The 27,144-nt window shown below is 43.4% G+C and overlaps 1 protein-coding gene across 2 annotated transcripts in view; it reads left to right on the top strand.

Moving 5' to 3' along the window:
* Window positions 1-18,725, top strand: part of ARAP2 (ArfGAP with RhoGAP domain, ankyrin repeat and PH domain 2) — a 1,514,823-nt gene extending 1,496,098 nt beyond the window's left edge. For both annotated transcript variants that reach the window (XM_078678359.1, XM_078678361.1), the window contains exons 32-33: window positions 16,348-16,479; window positions 18,168-18,725. In XM_078678359.1, the coding sequence (XP_078534485.1) occupies window positions 16,348-16,479; window positions 18,168-18,521 (486 nt within the window). In that variant the 3' untranslated portion in view covers window positions 18,522-18,725. The remainder of the gene's footprint in view (window positions 1-16,347; window positions 16,480-18,167) is intronic.
* The last annotated feature ends 8,419 nt before the right edge of the window (window positions 18,726-27,144 follow it).

A 27,144-nucleotide genomic window follows, 5' to 3' on the forward strand; every position in this document is an offset into this window, starting at 1 on the left:
CTTTGATTAACAAGCCCTGGGCACACATGGTGCTCTGTACTAGGGTCTGAGAAGTAAATCAAATAACCCAATCATGGACTCACTAATCAATACATCAATTTAACATAGGGAGCACTTGCACTGTGGCACTGAATAGCAGTGGCACAGTGCCCAAAGCATCTAACCAGCAAAACAGATCAAAAACAGAGGAGGCAATCAGTAAAAAATGGAAGGGAGACTCACACCAATGAAATACCACATCCCGTATTTACGATTACTAGTATTACAATTACCATTTCAAATAATCAATTTTGGAACCAGACAGTGGAAAAAGGCATCAATATCTTGGTGATTTACCAACTGTATGCTTCCTTAATTCCTAATTAAACAGTTTAAGTCATGGAAACTTCGTATTTACAAGAAATGGCTAAAAAAAGGCATTTAAAAAAAGTGAGAATCAGAGTTTAAAAATTCCTATTGTGTATAGCCTCTGTTTGTTTTGCCACGTTTTAACATCAATGTTTAGCTTTTTAAAAAAATAATCATGTGGAGACGAACATTTTCACATTGCAATGAATTTCACTCTGCCCCTGATCGACATTTTGAAACTACCCTGCATTTTTCCTCCATTGTGTTACTTACCCCTCTTTTTTGAAGCACACTCTGATTTTTCTAACTCAAAATGTGTGGGTATAGCGTGATCTCTACAAAGAAAGGGAAAACAGAAAATGATTCTACAACTGTCTGCTTGGGCATCGCATCCAGGAATAAAATATGCTTGGAGAACAATGCATCTGCCAAACAACTCACGGTGAATTTAGTGGCCTACCCCATTTCCGAACCCAAATCAGTACATGATCAATAAATAATTATGATAATATGGATTTATTGTACCCCAAACAATTGTAGCATACATGAGTGAGGATAATCTTGAGAATAAAATTAAAATGAACAAAAAAAGGAAATTTTACTAGCATACAAATATTTGCATTACCATACCTTGTAATTCAGACATACATACATTACTAAAAATGCTGTTAATATCTACCCAGAAGATTCATAACTGGTGCCTATGAAGAGCCTCAATCCAGTTTCAACCCACATATCGCCATGCTGTCTTCCCATAACATCTGACTATGAATTAGAATGTTTACCTAGCTCACAGAATGTGCCTGCCCGGGGAAATGTGCTGCTAGAGATGATAGGATTGGAACCATCCACTTTTCTGTGCAGAAGTCTGAATATGTTGATGGAAATTTTTCTTATCTCTGGAGCTAGACGTCCTTGGAATAAACGAGCCCTCAAAAACATTCCTTTCCATTTATTTGTATTAGATATTTAACTTGCTCAGAGTCTGTGAAATTTGTTTACTTTGAGACCGTTTTCATTGTGTTTTAAAATAGAAGCCTCATTTGTCTGCCAGACCTACAATATTCCTTATTTTAAAATGCTTTATTAACTTTGAATGCTGTTGTTTATAAATTGAATAGCACCTATTTTTGTAGAAAATAAATACATATTTTTGACTATTTTGATGGGGAGGGGGGCAAGGTCAAGATGGCAGGTTCATAAGTTGCCCTGCGCCTCTTCATTTGCCCGTCCTTTGAGAATGCTCATGGCGGAGCTCTGAGAGGTTTCAGGACAGGTATGCTGTCTGCTGCTGTTCCCTGGGAAGACCCCAAATATAATGCGGTGACTGGAGCGGCAGTTGGGAGCCGCTGTAACAAAGTGAGCCCTTCCGTTACTGGGCGAGGTGACGTCAAAATGAGGCTGCTGACCAAAAAAAAGGGCCCAATGTGTGTCACGAACAGCTGGAGGGATCGGAGGCTGATCCTGGGAATGGCGCCACACTCTTGGGCTTCACGACCTCCCATCCCATTACCTGCGGCATGATACACGAGTGATCTGGGCGTGCCCTTGGTGTGGTTGAGGCAGTAGAGAGGCAGCCAATGGGACTGTCATCAGCTCCTGTCACCCAGGTATAGACGCCGAACAGGGCAGAGCACATCAGAGATAGCCTTTGCCGGAGCTTGGCAGCCACACTGGAGACTTGTCCACCCCTTGGTGCACAGTAGAGTCTAGATGCCTTGTAGGTGACTTTACAGCTGTTTTGGCCAGCAGTCCATCCTAAGTTACAGGAGTTCAAGTGCCTACTGATGCTGGTTTCAGTAAACCTCCCACTCCTGGCTGCCTGATATTTTGGTGTGAGGGCACAGGATGCGAACCTTCGAGACGCTCTTGAGACATCACACAGTGACCAGCTGAACACTGGAGTCTTCTACAGCAGCACCTCGATAGTTACTTGGGACCATGCATCAGGGATGACTTCTGTGGAGAGTTGTGCCGCACTTACAGCTGACAAATTGTGAAGGAGGGGTGAGATGGCAGACTACGACTGGTGTGCAGATCTGTTGATCCACCCCCCTCCTACCCTCTCTTGGGACTTGGGGGACTGCAGCATCTGAGTCTGGCCTGGTGCCCTAGCCACAGTACCTCGGGCACATCAAGAGCAGCTGTGTGCTCCTTATCCAATCACATGGGCCGAGATGTCCATCCCTTACTTGACCTGAAAATCACTCCAGTAGCTACCAAAACAGCCAGGATTATCTACTGCTCGCTCCTTGGACAAGTGAAGTCAGACTTATCTGCCTAGTGCCTGTACCAGCTTCCATGGTTCTGTCTAACAGCTGCCCTAAAGATGACTATCTTACCCAAAGTGCTATTTATGTTCCAAGTGTTACTGCTGACCCCTCACCACAACACTCTGCAAACTTTGCAAAGAGAGATTAACAGGTTCATGTGGGACTAGAAGAGGCCACACATTAAGCTTCACAGAGGGGAGACTGGGAGTGCCTAACATCGCACAATACTTCCAGGCAGCACATCTCAGGTATATGGTCGAGTGGGTTAGAATGAATCCAAGAAGAACTGGTTCTTCATAGACCAGGCAATTACGATTATACACATATGGAAGGTCACCTGGTTGCCCTGACAACTCAGGGCACTGAGTTTGCACTTTTTCCCCATAACAAGTGCCATGTTGGCAGTCTGGGATAAAGTTGCTGCATATAATGGGTTTAGGACATACCGATCACCAATGATCTCTCTTTTTACTAGCCCTGACTTCACCTCTGGCCTCCAACTCAACCACGTCATATGGTGGCAAACAACAGGTTGCAAAAGATTTGATAGACTGTGTGACACAGATTGGAGCATCCCCTTTGACAGATTAAAAACAGAGTATGTTCTTCCGGAGTCAGCCTGTATGCTATACTTGCCGATCAGGGTATCTACCAAGGTTTGGGCCATATTACTGAACTGGCTTGGACCACTTAACTATGCAAAACGAAAAAAGGAGCCAGACAGATTAATTTAGCTACTTGTAGTTCCAAACAGCACATCAATTCTGAATGGTTCTCTGTTTTATTTTATCTTTTTATCTTTTTTAGAAAACATTTAGATACTTGAAATATGTCATCAAGCAAACAATCGTCAAACAGTGAAAGTAAACATGCAAAAAATGACAATTGTGCAAAGATATATACAAGTGCTGTACACAATCAACAATTAAATACTATACAGTGGCACAGATAACACCAAACAATATCAACTTAAAACATTGGAAACCAGTCCTTTCTATTGGATACAAAAAGACAAGCGGACCTCTGGTACAAGAGAACTGCCTGCCTGTCTGGCTGAGCCAAGGATATGGAAAAACCAAATTAAATGCGAGGGCGCCCGCGCATTTAATTTGGTTTTTCCATATCCTTGGCTCAGCCAGACAGGCAGGCAGTTCTCTTTTACCAGAGGTCCGCTTGTCTTTTTGTATCCAATAGAAAGGACTGGTTTCCAATGTTTTAAGTTGATATTGTTTGGTGTTATCTGTGCCACTGTATAGTTTTTAATTGTTGATTGTGTACAGCACTTGTATATATCTTTGCACAATTGTCATTTTTTGCATGTTTACTTTCACTGTTTGACGATTGTTTGCTTGATGACATATTTCAAGTATCTAAATGTTTTCTAAAAAAGATAAAAAGCTAAAATAAAACAGAGAACCATTCAGAATTGATGTGCTGTTTGGAACTACAAGTAGCTAAATTAATCTGTCTGGCTCCTTTTTTCGTTTCGCATACTTGCCGATCAGACATTGGGTCATGCACACCAATAAGCTATTTGTACATAGACAGTTAACAACATTTGAGAAATTCTTCTTCTTGAAGGACAAAGACAATCGCCTGATAATGAGATTGCACACTCTCTTAGCCCAGCCCCCTCCACTTGAGAAATGCATGGGACACATACATTCGGAAACTGAACTAGGGAGGCCTCTTACACACAAAGAATGGGATGACATTTTCTCCCGGGCATGACACAGTATGTAACACCCCCAGATCAGGGACCACTGCTAAGATTGTTTCCCGGGTACAGAAATGGTGTCCTGAGCATATTAAAGAATGTTTGAGTTGATGTAAGGATACTGGCACTCTGTTGTGACCCAAGGGAAACACATTTCAAGGAACTTTCAAGGAAATCATGGACACACTCGGCCTAGAGCAGCGATTTGTTCCCCCACCCACAATGCCGGCACCTCTTTGGACAGTATCTGCTCTAACCTCAACACCCTCACAGTCAAGGCCCCAGTCAAACTAACCTGGACTGATCATAAACTGATTCCCTTAGAAATCAGATTCCAGTGTGCACCAAATACCAAGAGGTGCACCTTGCCCCCGCAACAAGTTAAGTTTAGGTGGAAGGAGATGACAAATCACCCTGACTTACACCAAGCGGCACTAGATAGTAGACCTAATTTGTCAGGAGATCCAACAGTCGATAACCAACTTTTCACACAGTGGATATATACCCTAAGGGACCGTATTCATCCCCAGGTCCACAAAACAGCAGCCCACCAAAGAAACCTTCTACCCCATGGTACATCAAGAATCTGAAGCAGTTACAAACTCATTTCAGGCTCCTAGAATACAGATGGCGACTGAACTATGAGCAGTCCGAATTAACCAAATTCAAAACAGTTTTCAAAAACCACCACACCCAGATTAAAATAGCCAAAAAAGCTTACTATACAGAAGCGCTTAAAATGTCAATTTATAATAAAAAAACTATGTTCATGATAGTCAACGCTTTTACCAACCCAGAGTCACTGCAACAAGAGATCCTACCCTCCACAGTCTCTCTGCGATAACATAGCGGACAATGTAACTAAGGTCCAAACATTACAACACGATTTCACTCTGCCCCTGTGTCTCTCTGCTAACGACAACATTGTCTTAGGTAAAGACAGAGCAACTTTACAAACTTTCAAGCTGATTAGCCTAGACCAATCTCGCCAGGCAATGATTGCTATTCTATCGGGCTCCCCCTTTGACCCCTGCCCCCCTTGATCTTACACACCATATTCAATATTGCAAATCCTATCATAAATTAAATAATTAACGCCTCTCTGTCATTAGGAAAAATTCCCATAGAATGGAAGCTTTCAGCAGTCAAGCTGCTGCAAAAGAAACAAGTTGCTGATCCCACAACCCTTACTAACCTCCAACCTATTGCCTTACTACCATGCCTTAGTAAGATCACTGAAAAGCTTGTTAACACCAAACTTACAACCTATTTCGAAAAAGCAAGGATCCTACACCCCAACCAATCTGGGTTCAGATCTCAGCACTCAACAGAATCAGCTCTACGATACACGGCTGAATCTCTCAAAGCAGCCCTTGGAAAAAATGTGGTTCTGGTCTTATTAGACGTATCAGCGGCATTCGGCACGGTCTCACATGTAATTCTTAGACCGTCTCGAATCTTATGGCATTTACCACACAGCCTTGGCTTAAAGGGTTCTTGCAGAACCGCAGACATGTCATCACCCTTGGTCAACATAAGTCAGAAGAAAAACCCCTGCTTTCCGGTGTCCCTCAGGGCTCCATCCTTAGCCCAATGCTTGTCAATGCCTACATGGCCCCACTGATCAGCTTGATATCGTCATTCAACATAGAGACCATCTTATATGAGGACGATACTCAGTTAATTCTGGTCCTAGACAAAAACACCAGACAGGCAGAAGAAAATTTCTGCTAATGTCTTACGGCCACTTTTCAAAGGAATAAACCACCTAAAGTGCAACTCTGAAAAGACAGAAATACTTCCTCTAAGACAAGGGAACACCTTCTCCCCCGAGATATGGTGGCCAGCTAACACTCCCTCGCCTACAAACACAGTCAAAGTGGTCAAAAATGTGTGTATCAAATGTGATGCTACATTATGCTTCAAACAGCAATCACTGAATCATTGACAGTTGTTGTAACCTGTTTCCATATCATACAATCTCTAAAAAAGTTTTTCAATCTTCTTCACATTCAGCTCGACAGGCAGTTGCTGTGGCCCTAATCACGTCTAGATTGGGCTACTGCAACATCCTGTGTGCAGGGGCCAATAAATCAGTTTTACATAAACTACAAGTGGTCCAACAAGCAGCAGCATGTCTAGTGCTCAAATGACCCAGGAGGTCATCTGCATCGGCAGCCTTAGAAGCATTAAACTGGCTCCCCATTCATAAAAGAGTTCTATTTAGGATTCTAATCATCACTTTCAGAATATTTCACTCCTCAGGACTAGGCCTGGGCGGTAAACTATGCTACGCTTGCAGAGTGTGCGTCGTTCGTGCAACTACGTGCTCCGCGCATTGCACATAGCACAGTGCAAAAACGAATAGTGGGCATTTTTTGCTCACTCGTGGTCCTCAACGTCAATTTGGCAACTGCGAGCGAGCAAAATCAGCATCCCGGTGAGACTTTTTCCTCGTTCGCGATCGGCAACATCAATTTGCTGATCGGGAGCGCGGAAAATAAACTTCCCGGCGAGATTCTCAATGCGGGGAGGTCAGGTTTCTCATTGCAAGTGGTCGCGTATGCTTGCGACCGCTCGCAATGAGAAACTACCAGTCAGCGTTGAGAAAGCTGCCGATCGAGTACAAATCTACTCGAGCAGCACAAAACGACAGTTTGCACTGTGCATGATGCAATTTGCATTGATTGCACACTGTGGATAAGCATCCGGCACTGTGCAATCATTGCGAACAGCATTTTCCCTATCACACTACGCAGTCCACGTAGCTACGCCTAGCGTGCGAAGCGCACTTCGCACAACTATCCATAGCGCTACTACGCGAACTACGCCCAGGGTTACTCAGGACCACACTACCTTCGGCCTAGATTTACGCATTAGATCCCCTCCCAGAGTCTAAGATCATATTACGCAAATCTGTTAAAACCCCCAGTGTTTAGAAATGTCTCGAAAGGAGGCAAATCGCTCCCAGTGATAGGTTGAGGAACCATCTCCCCAACCAGCTCCGTCAGATCCAATCTGAAATGCTTCTCAAAAGGCCCTGAAAACCTGGATCTTTTCATCCTCCAATGCACTATGCAGAAGACTTATCTAACTACTTGCTCCATTGCAGCTACCCATTTTCCATTCTGGGATCCGCATAGCGCAATAATGCTCCTCGGAGTGATAGCTGCGCTCTACAAATGTTCATGTACATTGCATTACATTACATATGTTACATTGCACAAGCTTTGGAACTGCCTACAACTGGCCCATTACTGGGAGAGAATCATGGATGATATAAACTTGTACTTTATAACGCACATCCCACACTTCGCAGCATACGTCCTCTTAGGACTACCCAATCAATTATCATTCCCACTAAAGTCCCTCTGAGGTAGATAGTTGGTGATGGTCCTGGGGGCTTCACACCAAACTATCTTCTCATTTTGGGGCTAGGGCATAATCCCAGACTGCACTGCATGGCTTCACAAACTATGGCACTTATTGGGCATGGAAAGATTGTCGCTCTCTATTGAGCATAAACTAGAAAACGAAGAGGTTTGAGCCCCCTTTATCAATCTCTAATCCTCTGAATTTAATGAGCTGACGTACCTCAAGTATCTTAGATTGCTATACTTGCTTCCGGCCCAAAAGAAAGAACGGAGGGTATTGCCTGACATTGAGACATTATGACGGTATTTGGCATTAGATGTCATGAGCCACTGGGTTCACAGGCAGAAATATTGTTGACATTTTGACTATCTTTATCATTTGTGTGTATGTGGGGGAAGAAGGTAACTCCAGGGGGTTCCTAGGTTGGATATTTTCACTGTATACATCAACTGCCGGCCTTCGGGTTGTTGGTGACAGAGCAGTTTGTTTGATCTTTTGTATCCTTTAAAAAAAATAATAAACAGAAGTGATCCATAAATGTGTTTTACCATTTTTTACATTTAACTGGTATCCAAAATTATTTTGAGGCTAGTGCGCCATCATGCAAGTAGATGCAACCACTGACACAAAGTAGAAGGAGAACTAAAAAGAGTAAATGGAGTGTCCAAACAGCAATTCATTCGAGGGTGTCATTATCAATGGGAGAAAAAATCTATTCATTTTAAATAACTTCCTGAACCCTTAAAAAATCAACTCTCATACAATCAAATAGAAGATTAAAGAAAATGTTTGATGTCTATCAAAATATTATTATTTTAAAACTGCAGCTGTGTTAACTGTCATGGGTAGCCTTAGTAACACGTACAAATAACCTGTTGGGCTTAGGATGAGAGCTTTCTTATTAAGTCTTTTTATACTCTTTAAACATATATAATGCCATAATTGAATAAAAACTCATACTTGCTCATTTCCTTTGCTCTGCAGGATAGCAGAGGCTTTAAATTCAACAGCCCCTGTTGCAGCCACACGTTGCTCATGAGTGCATCACTTTCATCTTGAATAACCCTTGGGGCCTCATTTTAGCAGGTTTTGTTGCTGGACCGCACTGCAAGCAATGTTGCTGCGCTGCTCTGCAACAAAACTACAGGACAGGACTGTGCACCATCAATTAGATGGTGCGCATTCCTGGGCCTCACTCATGAAAAGTGTTGCAGCGCTGCGACAAGACAGCGTTCCAACACTTTTCACTCCCCCCTTCTTGCGACACCACAGATGCACTGTGTTCACTGGACAGCGCTCCATAACGCAAGTAATGACAGATATATCTGGAATCCTAATGTATCTGTCTGCCCTGAAGTCACGCATTACTGTAATCGTGTCACAACCATGATGCAACTTCAGCAGTACATGGGGCCAGCCTATCCCTGTGGCACTGCGTCACCCTTATGCCTGCCATCATGCAGGCGTAAGGTACTGATGCAATGCCGTTCTTGAGGGGTCCCCAGGTGTCAGCGCAGTTGGAAATCCATTGGTAGCGTTTGCGTGCTGCGGTATCATCATCTGTAAGTGTTGGCGGAGTGGTGGTGCTGAGGGAGACATACTTTGGTGTCCTTGATCCAGCTGTGAGGGGACAATGATGGTGGTTGTGTACAGTGGGCATGGTGAAGACGTGATATATTCAATGATGGTTGGTCCAAGAGAGTCCGGTGGTGTGGCTGTAGTTGAAGGTCCCGCTGGCGGAGGAGACGTGCTTGACCGTGTGTCCTGCTATGTGGATTGCTGCGGTGACTTGCTGCTTGAGTCTTATGTTGGGGAGCTACCCCAGGAGGGGGTGGTGTTCTGGTCACTGGGTTGTCCCGGTAGAACTTGAGTTTGCTAGTAGGATGTCGTCCGTGGATTGGAGAGACTGGTTTGCAATGAGGTGTACAATGGTATCCGAAAATGGGTGCCCATGGCCCAGGGGCCTGCAGATGAGGGTGCCACAGAGGATGGGGTTGGTGTTGGTCCATATCTGGAAGTTAAGGTGTTCTACGGTCACCATTGGTTCATTAGAGTGCATGGTCAGACGGAGTGTGATTCTGTAGGTGATGGCAATTCCTCCTCCTGGACGGTTGGGGTGGTCCTTGCGGGTGATTCAGTAGCCGTCAGTGATGGCAATGTCTGGCCCAGAGCAGATGTTGGTCCTGGCAGGTGATGTGTTGTTCACGGTTGATGGTGAAGAGGGTACTGGCACCGTAGGGGTGGAGTGTCCGAGAGGAAGGGTCCTTGGTGTTGAGCGCCGTCCAGGGGCAGAAGGACGCGGACGGGCTTGCCTATGGTTTGCCTTTGGCATGAGAGAGGTCCATCACAATGCAAGCATTACATGATATTGCCTTCACAACGCAAATACAACAACACAGGTGTCCTTACATTGCATTCCATTACAATGCATTGTGAGGTCAGTAATGGGGTATTTATAGGGTGGGTATGCTTTTTGGGTGTCGGAAATGAAATGGCGGGTGTATTATGGGGTAAATTGTGAAATTTGTGGTGTGTTTTGGGTCAAATATAAAAATTGGGGTGTGCATTCGGGTGGAATATGATTTTTAGGGTGTTTTGTGGGGGCTCAAATATGAATTTTAGGGTTCAGGGTTTGCTTTGGGGTGCAATGGTTAGTTTTAGGGCTGCACTTGATGGAGCAAGGACTGGTAGAGAAGAGACTTGCTCGGAGGAATCTACTCATTTAACTCACTAACAAGTTACTAATCCTGTTTTCGTGAATAACTAACATGCACCACATTGAACATGCAGGTTAGTGAAGCTTGCTTATGTGTGTACTAATGCGGATAACAATGACGACTAATACTGCTCTCAACTGGGAAATCTATGCAGTATGACGAGCTAATGCTTGGAGGGAAATTCTGGCGCATGAGTAGAGACTGAAATGGTGTCTTGAAGACTTTGCTAATGCGGTAGAAAACATAAATAAATAAACTGGATTAGAGTAGAGGTGAGTGGTATACAGTGCAACCATTTTATTTGTGAAAATAACATGTCTTCTGACTTTTATCACTAGTGTGTATTTGGGCCTCTCTCGTATAACTGGATTGAATGAAATGACGTGATGCCTGCGCATGCCCACCGAGGCGAGCCATGAAGGTCATGGCTGAGAAGTTGAGAGGAAGCCAAATTTGAGTGTAACAAACATGGGAACGGATGGCAAAGAGTTCAATGAAGAAGCCTCATATTCATAATGTTAATAAAAATGTTGCAGAGTAAACTAAAGATCTGTGAGAAATTAAATTTATGAATAAAAATTAAGGGGATGGGTTTGCGAACAATAGTCGGACTGATTTTAATAACATGTAAGCATGGTGTGATGGAGCTTTCCCCTTGCCTGAGCAATCAGATTTAATATTTTTACGATATTGAAACATTAATGGGTGGAACATGGGGAACAAAAGGTATAATTAAGATTGCCTTAGTTAGTTAGTTAGAGGATGATGCTGAAGCCTTGCCGAATGCTTGGATTGAATGTATGACGTTACAACGCATACTTTTACAACGCCTACCTTTACAACGCATTTTTTACAACGCAACATCCATTACAATGCAGTCCATTACAACGCATACATTTACAACGAATTTTTAAGAACTACCTTTACAACGCATTCCATTACATCGCATACTACCTTTACAACGCATACCATTACAACGCATAACATTACTTTGCATTTAAGGTAAGTATTGGATAGTGTAGGGGTTAAAATTACTATTCTAACTCCAGGGGGTGCAACAGTAGGGTAAGTGTTGGATAGTGTAGGGGTTAAAATTACTATTCTAACTCCAGGGGGTGCAACAGTAGGGTAAGTGTTGGATAGTGTAGGGGTACTATGTGTTGTAATGCTATGCGTTGTAATGGTATGCGTTGTAATGACTGCGTTGTAATGACATGCGTTGTAGTGGTGTGCATTGTAGTGTCATGCGTTGTAATGACTGCGTTGTAAATGCATGCGTTGTAATGGATGTTGCGTTGTAAAAGTTTCGTTGTAATGGTAGTGCGTTGTAAAAGTTGCGTTGTAAAGGTTGTATACCCTTGGATTGATGCTGTGAGATGCTGATGAAGAATCGACTGCAGAACTTGAGGCAGAACTTTCCATCCTAATTAATTGGGTTAGAACAGAAGATCACAGAAGAATCTCGAGGAGGAAGAGAGTGTCAGAGAGGGGTGCAACACAGTCATCGGTATTCTAGAGAGGTCAACTATACTGTCCTGATGTCTTTGTCTCCTGCTCTATCCCTTTGGCCAGGGGGTTGGCCTTTCACACCATTCTTGGTAATTATATATTTTTCGTGTATTTTGGTGATGTCCTTTTCTCTCTGTCCTCTCTCTTTTAGAGCATTGATTATTATATGAGTCCGAAGTATATGCTTGGTGTTTTATTAATTGAATTTTCTCTCCTATGAGTGACGGTGACTGCACTGTATTTTGGAATGGTTCACATGCATTCATTTTGGATAAAGATTAAAAATGTTCCTGAGTCTGTGGGTATTTACATTGAATAAAAGAGCAGTTAGTTCTTATGTCAGTTTTCACCATCAACTATTTCAATTAACGGTCCATTGACCAAAGGAAATCATTTTTTGATCAGTGAAAGGTTAGTTAGGAGTATTAAATAACTAATCTTGAACACTATGAAAATGACAAACTTGACCCCCAGCGGTTTCAAACACTTGTGTATTTATGGGCCCAGGTGAGTATATGGTAGTGGAGTATCTGTTGTTGGTGTACCGCCGGATCACACTCACTGAAATAGGTATAGTAATGTTTACATCTCCGCAATCCAACACTTTCCCTACTGTTACAATATGCCTAATATTAGTATGCATTGTAATGGAATGCGATATAATGTTATGCGTCATAACTCCATATATACCTTCGGTACCCCAGTGGTACACCCGCTATGCATGGCTGCACAGCGGCCGCCATTAAGAAGTGCTGCGGGGGGACTGGACAGCTGGGAGGTGGGAAACGCGGGAAAGAACACTGGCTGGGGCATGGACGCGAGGATGTGTGTGTGAGCGAGTGTTGTAAATATTTAACTGTGAGAAATCTTAACTCGAGTCTGGCTCCCTCCCCTAAGCCAATCACAATGCTGCAATGCGGCGTTGGGATTGGTCATTGGTGCAGAGAAGAGGCGCTCAGTCTGGGGCTGGAGGTGTGGCCATGTTCTTCATGCAGGCTGTAATGCAGCCTGCATTGAGAACAGGACAGTGCGTATGACTGCTTTGTGCGGCCTGAGTGGGCTGACCAAACAGTCACTGCACACGAGCGTGGGCATGCCACTCCGCCCCTGCCCTGCGTGAGTGGAGCAGCCCTACCCAACATCCTGCCCGCAAAGGAAACAAGGCACGATTACATCAGGAAGTTATCATCATGTGATGATTTTTCCTCTTCTTGAACTGCTTGAAAGCAGTGGGTCGACGCTCTTCCGCCTTAGCTGATGAGCCAACACTAGGGGTGCGTCATCTACAGGTGCTATGCCTGAGCGACTTGACCCCCGGGCATCCTCCGCTACATGTCCCACCTTCTCCTTACCTGGACATTGACACCGTGGCGCAATCTGCTAAATTATCTCCAAATCTGTGTCTCAGCCAGCAGGAGCCTCAGCCAGGTGGGATTGCACAAGCTTGGTACAGCATTTGCCGCCAGGTCCACTGGTGAACTTCCCAATGCAGTTGTTGCAGCAGGGCCCCCAAAGGCTTGAACTTGCAGTGCTCCCGGAACTGAAATTTGGCACTGCTCATGGGCCTCACCCTCCACAGTGTCCGGGCAGCGCAACCTCATCCGACATGTGATGCAGAGAGGTGCGGCCCACTGTTGGTAATCCCCACCGTGCACCCCGGTGTAATGGTGGATCGTAGTATGCGATGCAGACATCCCTTCGTTGGTGCACAGGAGCGCCTCTACCATTCACAGCTCCAAGGGGCGCAAGGCGGTTTTCGCACGCAGGTCAGCAATGGGTCTCCATGCGACCGGCCAGATGTCACCACCAGGTACAGGAAATCACTGTGCCTCAATGTCTACTGCCACGGGTCATCGACTCCACAGTTCCTCTGCATCCACCTCCAGGCGCAGGTCCAACAAGGCATCCAGGCTCCAGGCACAGGTCCAGCGAGGCATCCAGGCTCCAGACGCAGGTCCAGCGAGGCATCCAGGCTCCAGACGCAGGTCCAGCGAGGCATCCAGGCTCTCATCCACGTCATCCTGGATGTTGTGTGGCTTGAGGGGGTCGTTGATATGTGCTACACTTGGTCCTGGTTGCTCCATTCTGCATTTCATTGTTTTTGTTGATTGTTTTCCTATTGGAGGTCGACTATTTGTTCCATTAGAGGCAAAAAAACTCACGTTGGGCTGACTAACATGCGTTTCTTTGCCACTAATGTGCCCTTTGTTGGTTTTTGCCTGCTAATGCTGGAATTCCTATCGCCATCACGCTAATATTCTTGGCATTTTTACCGCTGATCCCTGAAGCTATTGCCATGTAGCAATGTCTTGTAAATATACGTCGCTAAGACAGCGATAGTTTTCCGCTTTACACAGTGATAAAAAACTGCCCCTAACTATTGCTAGCGATAGTTATCGCCAATTATTGCACAAATGTCCATAAGTGATTTGCCCAGAATCACAGGATGTTTGAGCCTCCTGCCAGACTCAAACTTGGTTCCCCGACATCAAAGTTGGCCCCCCCTAGCCAATGAGCCACACCCTCTACTTAAAAAAGTTATTCCTTTGAGTAAGAAGTAGGGCATCATCCCCTACAATATGGGTTACTTTGTTTAATATGAAAAAGACATAATAAAGTGTGTCAGAAAGTAATAGAAGAAAAAGATAGAGAAGAAAGCCCTCCATCGGGGTAACATCACACCATATTTTGGAGACATTCACCAGTATATTACAAGGCCTCAGTGCCCTTAGCAAAGCGTGGCTGATACCCTCTCCTATCATGCCGTGGAAAGATTTGGCCGTTTGCTTGCACTGATTAATTATGGCTTAGAGTCACAGGCCTTTTTTACTTGTACCCCTCAGGAAAAGAAGCCTCAGCTCTACTATGGTCAAGCTCAGGAAAGCTGAAAAATACCCATCAAGGAGAAGACATATGTGCAACCCAGTTTGAAAACACTCTACCAGAACTTGTTCTGAAATGATAACTGCCTTGGAAAAATATTACAGTAACAGCATCAACCACAATGGATATAGAAGTCTCGGGGATCGTGAGACTCCCTTCTGCCCTCCAGAGGGTTTCCCTCAGGGGGCACAGTGACAGTGTGCCTCTTACGTGCATGTTTGCCTCTGTGCCTGCATCTGCTATTTGGGGTAGTGGCAAAGTGCTCCCTCATTTGCATGGGTCCACACCCCCATATATATGAGAGAGGGTACAATAAAGATAGTACTGGTACTACATGTACACTAGCACAATGATTATTACAGAAGGGGTGTCATAAGTGTCTGAGGCGCCTCCTGTGATACCCTATTGCCCCTGTGGATGTAAAAAAGGGCACACAAGCCCTGTGCACCATCAGGGGAATATGTTAAATATGGCAATTTGAGTGCACAAGACTATTGCCCTCCTTTCGACTCAGGATGCCACTCTCAATACATATTGTCATATTTGTAGTATTTACAATGTCCAGAAGTATGGAATATTAATTGCTCATTATATGACATTAACTTCTGTCCAGTAGTGGCTGGTGTTTGTGACGAGGAGGAGTGAGAGGCGACATAGGGGACGTGAAAGGCAAAATAACAAATATATTAAAAAGATTTACCTTCAGCCAGCCACGTCTCGCGTCTCTCTTCTCTGCTCCTCTTCTTCAGGAGCTGGTTCTCAGCCAACCCTGCTGCCAATCCTGAAGCTGCTCTCACGCATGAAAGCAGCTAAAGGATTGCCTGAGCTCCCTTGATTAGCGCTCCAGGACAGACTGGGAGTGTTTGCCTGCTTTCTCCAACCCCAGCAATGCAGCTGAGGTTGGAGAGGGCTTCACTGTGCATGAAGGTTTGGCCAGCCTAAGACAGCCGACCAAACCGTCATGCATAGTGAAGGGAGTGCACTACCACTCCCCTCTGTACTGTGACCCCCGAGGCCCCACCCGCATGACTCTGCAGGAAAGGCGAAATAAAACAAGTGCTGTTTAATTTTTCCTTTCTGGCCGCCATAGCGGAGGAGCCACCGCTGCCTCTGTGCCAAGCTTATTATTATTCTAGTTTACCAGAGATATTAAATGAAAATCAATTTGAGATACAGACTGCTTTCCCCTGAAAATGGCGTTTCATGAATATTATGTAAAAGGAGAAGTATCTAAACTTTCGGATTGGGCTGAGACCATCAATGCTCATTTCACTTAGCATTGCAGCTTTATATGCAGTCCCCTTATCTGCCTCATCTTTACTACTTACAAATATAAGAAATACAAACTGTTTCGTGGAAAAAGCATGCAAATGTAACAATGTATAATTCATGTATAAGCACATATGTTATGTGTATTTGTAAACTATACTGTCACCTGTAAGGGTATCCTGTGCTGAATGTATTGCATTGTGATCTCCACCGTGGCATGCCAATGTCCATGACTAACTAGTTCTCCCTCCTCCAGCATGACAATGACATATGGCCACCGAAAGTAGATGAACGCACAGTGTCAACAAAACAGCCGTACACAGGAGTATATTCAACATTCATTCAACAGGATCAACACCATGTCAGGATGCGGGAAAAGTCAACAGAGGTAAGGTGGAATAATACAACTGTGTTCCCCTAATAGTATACCCAGATATCTTATATTAGATGTTGTTCTCTCCAAATAACTATTATAGCCTCACTCTCCACTACAATTGGCCATTAAAACCACACTGTCCACTGCAAATGAGTATTATAGCCTTACTCTCTACTGTAAAGTATTAGTATAGCCTCACTGTCCACTGTACCTGACTATTATAGCCTTGCTCCCCACTGTAAATGACTATTAAAGCCTCACTCTCCATTGTAAATCACTATTATAGCCTCACGCTCCACTGCAAATGATTATTATAGGTTCAATGTCCACTGAAAGTTACTATTGGCGCCTCATTGTCCACTAAAATACTACTATAGCTTCAGTGTCCTCTGTAAATGACTATTAAAGCCTGTGTCCACTGTAAATTACTATAATATCCTCACTCTCTACTGTAAATGACTATTAAAGCCTCGCTGTCCACTGCAAATGACTAATAAAGCTCACTGTCTACTGTAAATGAGTATTATAACCTCATTCTTCACTGTAAATTAATATTAAAGCCTCACTCCCCACTGTAAATGACTACTATAGCCTCATTCCCCACTGTAAATGACTATTATAGCCTCTTTGTCCACTGAAAATTACTATTAGAGCCTTCATGTCAATTGCAAATTACTATTATAGCTTCAGTGTACTCTCTAAATGACTATTGCTGGTATTATTATTACTATTAAAGCCTCAATCTCCATTGTAAATGACTATTACAACCTTGCTGTCCACTGCATATGTCTATTATAGCCTCACTGTCTACTGCTAATGAGCATTATATCCTCACTCTTCAATGTAAATTAATATTATAGCCTCACTTTCCTTTGTCAATGGTTATTAAAGCCTCCCTGTCCATTGCAATGACTAGTATGGCCTCACTATCCACTGTAAATGAGGATTATAGCCTAACTCTCCACAGTAAATGCATATTAAAGCCTCTAGGTTATGTTTATAACATTAGCACTAATGCTTGAGGTGCTGATTAGTGTATAGAAACTCTGTTGTGTGTGCACTCAATGATCTTTCTCAAGTGCTGGATGTAATGCCACTGGAATTATTCATTTTCTGTCAGTCCCTTTGGTCTGCTGCCCCCTTAGATTAGCTCCAAGGTCCTGTATTATTATCATTAACTCGTTCATTCATTCAAAGGTATGAAAGGAAGCACTTTAACGCCTCTGCCACGCTATCCTGCATGATGAGCCCTCTGAACATCACATGGATTGTTAGGAGGTTCAAAAGAATGCTTTCACACACTCTCGAAACCTGTCCGTAAGTTAGGCCAGCATTTCAAGTGCTAGCCGTCAAAATGGTAGAACTAGTTAAGGACCAGTCGCCATCTCCAACCCAATTACTTGAAAAGTGCTTAGCATTTAATTTCTATTCGGCCATTAGAGGGACTACATTGTTTTCATGCCAGCTACTGGCTCCAAATGAAGGTCTCTTAAAAGACACTGATGGTTCTTAATTTGAGAATGAACATGAACTAATAATAATTTCTTCATAGTTCTAACAAGTGTCATCTTGATAGTTCAACCATTCTTTTTAGCAGATTATCAAGACACACTGCTTTCCCCAGGAAGGCATTACCTAATCCCAAGGGAATTTAGAAAAACAGATGATTTACAAGTTTGCTTCTTTTTCCCTGTATTTAGAACGTAGATCTTCAGACTGGAAAGATGAAACATGGCGACCCATGGCCTAAAGAGCAAGAGGATGAGAGTGTTAGTCTGAAGCAGAGAGCTTCTCTGGTAGCACACTGTCTGGAGCGCAAAGAGGACAAAGTACGGAGTCAGGCAAAGAAACATCGGAGCATCATAGGCTTGGACGACCTAGGCACTCAAAGTCTCAAACCACAGCAGACACCCACTTTGGACTCGAAGACACAGAAGAAAAAAGAAGATAAAACTGCAGAACCTCCTATGGTGATAAAGAAGTTGCCGTCCAATGTAATGCAGGAATTAAATTCAGTGCTACAGAAAAACAGAACCCAAACAGGGGCTCCATAATCATAATAAAATATTTGTTAACTGCAGAGCAGATCTCAAAGCAAATTGTACATTGATATGTGAAATTATAATAAGTCAAAAAACTCTGTTGACCTGAATTTTTTTTAAAATATGTATATATTTTTAATATCATTATTTTTGTTTTGGTTAGGTTTGTAGGAGGAGGTGCTGTAAATGTTTTAATAAAAAAGAAAATTGTCATCAGTTAGTGTGCAACGATTTTTTTGTCAAGTGTTTGTATTCGTCCATGAGTATCTTAACAGTGTAGAAACTGTTCTGTGGTTTTAATAAAGCGCTCTACAGAAACAGTTTAAAAAACATATCCTATTCCCATTTCCCTGTTGTATGACACTATTCTTACATGATCATGATTTGCTCAGCTAATTTACATAGAGGTCAGAGTGTGTGTATATGTATATATATTTGGACATATAATGATAAGCAAGCCATATTATCATTGCAGAACATTATGTGTCAGAGGGATAAAGATGTTATTTGTATCTTCTTTGTAACAGATAACTAATGTGAGGGCTATGGAAAGCGATATATTGTAAGTCAGTCACATTTTCAGTAGTAACCTGGCTGCAGCATTCTATTCAAGCTGTAATTTGTAATTTTCCTTTTTAGGAAAACCAGAATTTTTATCCTTTAGTAGTTTATGTTAACCAAAACAATTTCATTCATACAGTGGCGTCACTGGGGTTGGTGTCACCCGGTGCGGGTAACTCATGGTGTCACCCCCTCATGACTTACCGCATGGACCACCTCTGTCGGAAATGTACGGTGCTAGGTACTGTCTTACTCCCTCTAGCTCCCTCTCTCTGTCTTACTCCCTCTAGCTCCCTCTCTCTGTCTTACTCCCTCTAGCTCCCTCTCTCTCTGCCTTACTCCCTCTAGCTCCCTCTCTCTCTGTCTTACTCCCTCTAGCTCCCTCTCTCTGTCTTGCTCCCTCTAGCTCCCTCTCTCCCTCTCTTACTCCTTCTAGCTCCCTCTCTCTCTGTCTTACTCCCTCATGCTCCCTCTCTCTCTGTCTTACTCCCTCTAGCTCCCTCTCTTTCTTACTCTCTCTAGCTCCCACTCTCTCTCTTACTCCCTCTAGCTCCCGCTCTCTCTCTTACTCCCGCTAGCTCCCTCTCTCTCTCTTACTCCCTCTAGCTCCCTCTCTCTCTGTCTTGCTCTCTCTAGCTCCCTCTCTCTGTCTTACTCCCTCTAGCTTCCTCTCTCTCTGTCCTACTCCCTCTAGCCCCCTCTCTCTCTGCCTTACTCCCTCTAGCTCCCTCTCTCTCTCTGTCTTACTCCCTCTAGCTCCCTCTCTCTGTCTTGCTCCCTCTAGCTCCCTCTCTCCCTCTCTTACTCCCTCTAGCCCCCTCTCTCTCTGTCTTGCTCCCTCTAGCTCTCTCTGTCTTACTCCCTCTAGCTCCCTCTCACTCTGTCTTGCTCCCTCTAGCTCCCTCTCTCTCTTACTCCCTCTAGCTCCCTCTCTCCGTCAAGAGCCCTCTAGCTCACTCTCTCTCTGTCTTATTCCCTCTCTCTGTCTAGCTCCCTTTCTCCCTGTCTTGCTCCCTCTGGCTCCCTCTGTCTCCTCTCTCTGTCTTACTCCCTCTAGCTCCCTCTCTCTCTGTCTTACTCCCTCTAGCGCCCTCTCTCTGTCTAGCTCCCTCTAGCTCCCTCTCTCTCTTACTCCCTCTATCTCCCTCTCCCTCTGTCTTGCTCCCTCTCTCTCTATCTTAATCCCTCTAGCTCCCTCTCTCTGTCTAGCTCCCTCTCTCTGTCGTGCTCCCTCTAGCTCCTTCTCTCTCTCTTACTCCCTCTAGCTCCCTCTCTCTGTCTAGCTCCCTCTCCCGGTGTCTTACTCTCTCTAGCTCCCTCTCTCTCTGTCTTACTCCCTCTAGCTCCCTCTGTCTCCCTCTCTCTAGCTCACTCTGTCTCCCTCTCTCTAGCTCCCTCTGTCTCCCTCTCTCTCGGTCTTACTCCCTCTAGCTCCCTCTCTCTCTGTCTTACTCCCTCTAGCTCCCTCTCTCTCTGTCGTACTCCCTCTAGCTCCTCTCTCTGGCTTCCTCCCTCTAGCTCCCTCTCTCTCTCTTACTCCCTCTAGCCCCCTCTCTCTCTGTCTTACTCCCTTTAGCTCCCTCTCTCTCTATCTTACTCCCTCTAGCTCCCTCTCTCTGTCTAGCTCCCTCTCTCTTATTCCCTCTAGCTCCCTCTCACTCTGTCTTGCTCCCTCTCTCTCTGTCTTACTCCCTTTAGCTCCCTCTCTCTCTATCTTACTCCCTCTAGCCCCCTCTCTCAGTCTAGCTCCCTCTCTCTCTGTCTTACTCCCTCGAGCTCCCTCTCTCTCTGTCTTACTCCCTCTAGCGCCCTCTCTCTCTGTCTTACTCCCTCTAGCTCCCTCTCTCTTATTCCCTCTAACTCCCTCTCACTCTGTCTTGCTCCCTCTCTCTCTGTCTTTCTCACTCTAACTCTCTCTCTCTGTCTTCTTACTCCCTCTAGCTCCCTCTGTCTCGCATATTAAACCCCGGGGGGGAGGACCCCCCCCTTTTACACTCTCTGCCGCTTTCATGTGGTTTCTCTTTTAAAGCTTTTCAAGATGCAAAAAGAAATCTGTGTACAAGGCACCAGCGAGCCGTGAGAATTTTACTATATGAAACAGCTAAAGTAAAAGCTAATTTCCAAGCGGTTAATACCCCCCTCCCTCCCCGGCCCCCCCTCTTTAGCACCGTGTCTTTTTCCATATAAATGAGAACATTTTAATTCGAATAGGTGAGAAAATATCTCGGTTCGCTGTTGTTTTTAAAGCGGATCGAGTCTCCGAGGCCTTCGGGTGCGGTGCAGGGGGTGCCATGTACAGATCCCTGCTGGGGGGGGCGCAACCAGATGGTGTCACCCCTATGTGAGGGTGTCACCCGGTGCGGTCCGCACCCCCCGCACCCCCCTAGTGACGCCACTGCATTCATATTGATATCCTTGTTTGGAAAGAGTAATCCAATGCACCTGGTGTTTTTGAAGCAGCAGGACTGACCTACTGTATTGATTTGGAAAATTAATCGCTCAGATGATTTTGAATCCCAAGTTTGTTACTATTTTTACAGGGATTGTCGACTTTTCTTGATTTAGAGGCCAGAAACAACTGCCATTTGGTAAGTCATTGAATGGAAGCACTATGTCTGTCTTGCTTCCATTTAGATTCAGCAGATTTAGGTACATCCTTTATCGCCAAATCTAAGGCAGCTTTTAAAGGAAAGGGTGGTACTTTCTATACTTGAATTTACTTTTACAAATACAAGGTTTGTGTCTGCATAACTGAACTGGTTGAATATGAGAGCCTGGATAGGTGAAATAGTAAATGAAAGCCTATATTCTCTGTGCAAACATTTGTCCCTAATTTTCTCATTACAAACTAGCTGAGACAAACTAGTCCTCTGTAAGAAGTGTGGCTCACTGGTTAGAGGAGGCAGACCCTGAAGCAGAGGTCAGACCCGGGACCAGGGTTCAATTCCCGACGCGGCAGGGTCTTGAGCCCAAATATCCACGGACTCGATAATTCTCGTTTCGGTGCCTACTTGAATCACGGGTTCACACTCTGCAGCTCTGGGCATTAGCCTGCTTAATCTCCACTACGCCCCCCCCACGGCGGGATGCCTGGCTTTCACCTTGGGGAAGCCAGGACGGGTTCCCAAGGCAAGCGCCGAGATGCCTACGGGTAATCGAGCGCTATATAAGAACGCATAATAATAATAAGAAAATGACATAGCTGCTTGACCGTATTTATTGTAATTGAGTTGACATCACAGTGCTTGCTGCTAGAACCAACAGACAGTGTCAAAGGTAGCAGGATACAGGCTGAATTACACCTGTTGTTTAACATACATTGTCAGCTCGCACTTCTGTATCTCTGAAATGAACAGTTTGTGAACAGATAATAACAGAAATCTGGTATTCATAGTAAGGTGTATTTTTGCACCTCAAGCTCATTATCCCAAAGTAGTAATCTTTCTGCACCATACTATGCATTATGAGCAATCACCGAGCATCTGCTCATAACTAGACAGAGACGAGAAACTCAAGATTAACTAATTATGGCAGTTTCTGATTACATAAATGAAAAATAACGGGGGAGATGGAGGGTTGGTTTGTGACGGAGCAGGGTTTTTCTATATTTCAGTCTTCATGTGTAATTATTAAATAACCCCCGCCACTGTTTGTATGGACCATTGTTCGTCTACTAGGGGAAGTGTAAAGGAGCAACCATCTACATGAAGCGCATAGCAATACATCATTAAAGGCTTTTAGTACAGTCAATAAGGAGAACATTTTGTGAGTTAAATGGTTTTATTTCAATTCTTTAGCCTTACATTATTTATTCAATGAGTATTAATTATTTAAGTATCAGCATTTACAGTTAATATAATCTACAATCAATATTTCAGTATAAGGAAAAAAACAGTATTAGTACCGATTAAATATTGCAAAAATACAACAAGCGTGTTCCAAAAAGAAAGTTCACCAATTCAAATTAAATTGGAATAAGGCAAAACAAGGTGTTAGTTCAGATACTCTATAAGGAGTTCTGATGAGAGACTCAATGCAGAAGCATAAAGTTCATGCATGTCAAGCTGAAATGCATTCTGAGCTATAAATAAACAGACATCAAAGAAATAGGCTAAGCAACCTCTCATGTAGAGAAGTATAAAACATTCAGAGGTGAGTCATCCAGAGCGAGTGAGAGAAGCTCAAAGGAAACAGCTCTCCTCTAAGAAAAAAAACATAATAGAAAAGCCCTACTCTGCTCTAGGAACACACATTAATTTAAACACACACTATTCTAGATGGCAGCATATTTTCTTTCCATCTTCTGCATCCTCAAAAGTGAGCCATCCTTCCTGTTGCCTCCTCTCCTGCTGCTGAGAACCACAATATCAGTTGTCTAATACAAACCAAATGGCTATTCACTAACTAAGAAAAGACTTTTGGAAAATTACATCTGCAACAAAGAAGAAAACATCTTGTGGAAAACAACGGGTCAACATGAAAAACAGGCCTTTCAATTTTTTACATGAAACTTTCATTAATATGGCATCAGAAGTTAGGCTAGGTTAAATGTGTACTTATTTAATTCACTAGAAGGCTTATAACATCTAAGTGAGATTGCCTATTGCAAAATTTGTGTTTAGTATGTGTGCTATTTAGGCGTAGACGTTTGCACACTTTAAAAAAACACATTTTTGTTGGTAAATTAAATTCACTCTTGCATTTGTTATTTATAGGTACACATTTGAAAAGCTTAACTTCCCTTCTTATAGAGAGACTTGGAGGTGGTTAAAAGACACTAGGGAAGAGCAACTGATCAAATCATAATATAAGCTGCAATGGATGTGACTCATGAGCAATTACAGAAACAAAGCAGAGCATATTGTCATAACAACATGAAGCTACCTGTTTTACGAGACTTCACGTAGAAGGTGTATGCCTAGTATTTGTTATCCTAGATACGTGGATTCGGCCCTGAGGCACAGCCCTGAGGCATCTGTAGGTAAATATGTAAGAGCGCCTTTGATGTTACAGCAAGCTTAGCCATTCAATACAATGGTGCACTCTGGCAACCCCGTATACTCCTCTTATATGTGGCAAGTCACCATCTTGGATATTCCCTGAGATGAGGTTATGTGTGATTCTGTCTGATTTCTCCAGCTCCAGTGACTCTAAGGTTATGAAATTTGGAGTAGAAAATTGATGGCTGTTGTGGTTGGTCTTGGGTATCTTGCTATGTCTTTTATTTGCTCTAACCTCGATTAGCCAATTTAACCTGTCTTCTTTACTTTAATTCTGATACCACATTGTTTCTAATGATTAAACTGTGTTTGCAAAGGAGTATCCAATTGTCAACCTCTAAATATGGCCCTATGTTTCTTGCTCCATATTACTTTTACATAACATTTATTATTGCTTTTATTCTTTTTGTGTTTGAATACTGTTAAGGGAGCTATTTTGCTCAAAACGGAATTTGAACTATAAAACAACATTATCAAAAATTCCTGAGGTTTTATGTAAGATGGTTCTTTAGTTGGTGAGGTGTGTTTAGTTGTAGAATCATATCTGCATTGTTAAATTACCTTTGTTTTCTAGGTCCTTGGTAAAATGGAAAATCTGAGTTAATAGCTTGTCCGGGATCACTCTCTTATTTGGGCCCCATGCTTTATACAATTAAAGACTTAACTAGTCCCTGTGTTATGTAGCTTTTTGATCATTAATATAATGTGTCTAAGAGTATCAGTACATTTGGAAAACAAAGCAAATCTGTAGTCCGAGTGTAAGGAAGATCTTAAAAATTATATACATTGCCACAACAAAGATTAATTAATCATCTGTGCTAGCTAAAAGCTCATATGGTGCAAGCAAAATGTTCACCTTTCTAAAGATATTGCCCGCAATTGTGCTTGTTGAATTTTGTGTAAATGGTCTTCATCCATGCCCAGGCAGGTAACCAGGCAAGGAAAATCAACAGTTTGCATTAATATGTGATGGTTGAGGAGGTAGGCTAATAGATGCTTGTTTTAAACACCAACATATACCGTATTATTATGCTACAATTAAAGGTGAGACAATGATGCTTGACTCACATGCTTTAGATCCTGGGAAGTGTTCCTCCCACAGCATCTTTTCCACAGAGAGTCCAACTCTCAGGTTTCCCATTGAGAACTCAACGTAATTTGGAAACACCACTTCTGCAGAGTAATTGAGGCGCACTGAGCTGAATTTCGCCTCACATGACTCGTGATTTTCCTAAGGAGTCCAAAGTCTTACAGGATTGATTTCACTCTTCTGAGTCTTGGCAGCCATGTTTGATGCGGCTTGCTATTTAAATCATGCCTAATCTGAAAAGTATGCCAGTCCTTGCGGTAAATCCTATAGTTCTGATTGTCAGCGAGTGTGTTGGAGCATCAGGTGTGTGCATTTTGGCTATCCTGAGAATATAACTAACTAGAAAAAAACAACAGAAGAGCAGAGAACAAAAAGATTAGTGCCAGATGCATATTCATGATATGATTTTATTGGACCATTTAATACAGTTACTTAGCTGAGCATCTGGAGCATAATCTGTTTTCAGCACCTCACAGGATCCACACAGTTCCCTAAGAAGGGAAAGAAAGGAACAATATTTGGTAAGGCAGATTAGGGATATCCACAGTATGGTTCCATTACTTTACATATTCACTGGATGATTTTCAGTGCTTAAGACTAGCTATAGTAGCCATCAATAGAGTTAAAGTAAACTTCTGTTTTCAAGTGGACTGTTGATCAGAGCTCTAGACCAAGTCTTTGAAAACAGTGTAATCAAACTTTTGGTGACAAACCTCACAATCTTGAGTAAAAACATTCTTTGCTGAACTACTTGCATATCATTGACTTTGACATATTGAGTTAAGATTCGGAAAAAAACAAAACTTGGAACGGAATACATGAGGCGACTCATAGTGGATATTGTTTTTATTAACACAGGATTGTTTTAGGCAGCATGCTTAGATGTATATTTACATTTATACTTGCTAGACCATTGCTTTTTCAGCTAGAACAGTAAACCTACTAGCAAGAGTTCAACAAGTCTAAAGTTTGAGAACCACGTGGTGTTATGTGTGAGAAGTTGCCTGGTATATGCTGTCCACTAATTATAGTGGGTACCCTGTACCAGTACAAACAACCCTTATTGATGATTAGGTTAAAGACAACCTTTATTGAAAGCTATCCTAGTGGCAGCTATGGAGAGCAGGCTTCAGGCGAAGTCTCGAAGGAATGTAAAGCCGCTTGTTTTACCAGTGTATAACCTCCTTAATGACCAAATGAAAGGAGAACCACACAAGGAATATATAAAATATATGTATTTATTACTAAACACTCTCTACTAACCTCTTTATGAGATTAGAGAACAAAGCACACAATATTAAATTACTAGAACAACAGTAAATAGCACAATACACAGTGGGCTCCAGGGGGAGACCGAACCATATACTAAGAAAGTGGTATAACTACCACGACTTGACTAGACACAGTGCCGAGTGGTCGTAGAATCGCTGGGACCCCAAGGTACCACCCAAAGTAGTGACACAGGGAACCCATGGAGGATGGGTGCAGTGTGAGAACACAGACGCAAGCTCCGTACAACTCTATGGGAAAATCGCTGTAGGAATTAAAAAAATTAAGGACACTTCCGAGAGGACTTTGAGCAAACCCTTTTAAACATAGAAGTTTCTAAGGCCAGCTCCCTTGTGAGTGCTGGATTACCCGTGTTAACTAGCCCAGGGAAGCTGGGTACATAGGTGTCAAGTGATGTCGGGAATCTTCATCGTTTTCAATGGTGTGATGCTGAAAAGTGCTGCTGCCGGGAAGATGAAAAGTGTCCGGTGTGATCCATGCCTGGATTGGAGATGAGAAGAATCTGAAAGCAGATGGGACAGAGTCTGGGTCACTTCAGGGTGACCAGGGACTCGGTAGACGAATGTCCACAGATGTCGGGTGCTTCTGGTGAGTTGTCACAATGCTTGACTCCGCAGCCACGGGAACCAGGAGATGTCAAGGACAACTAAAGTCTGAAGGTGAGCTGTCAGACAAAGGATGTCACGTGCTGGGG

Source organism: Lissotriton helveticus, chromosome 2_2 (genome assembly GCF_964261635.1).
Source record: "Lissotriton helveticus chromosome 2_2, aLisHel1.1, whole genome shotgun sequence".
Classification (NCBI taxonomy): domain Eukaryota; kingdom Metazoa; phylum Chordata; class Amphibia; order Caudata; family Salamandridae; genus Lissotriton; species Lissotriton helveticus.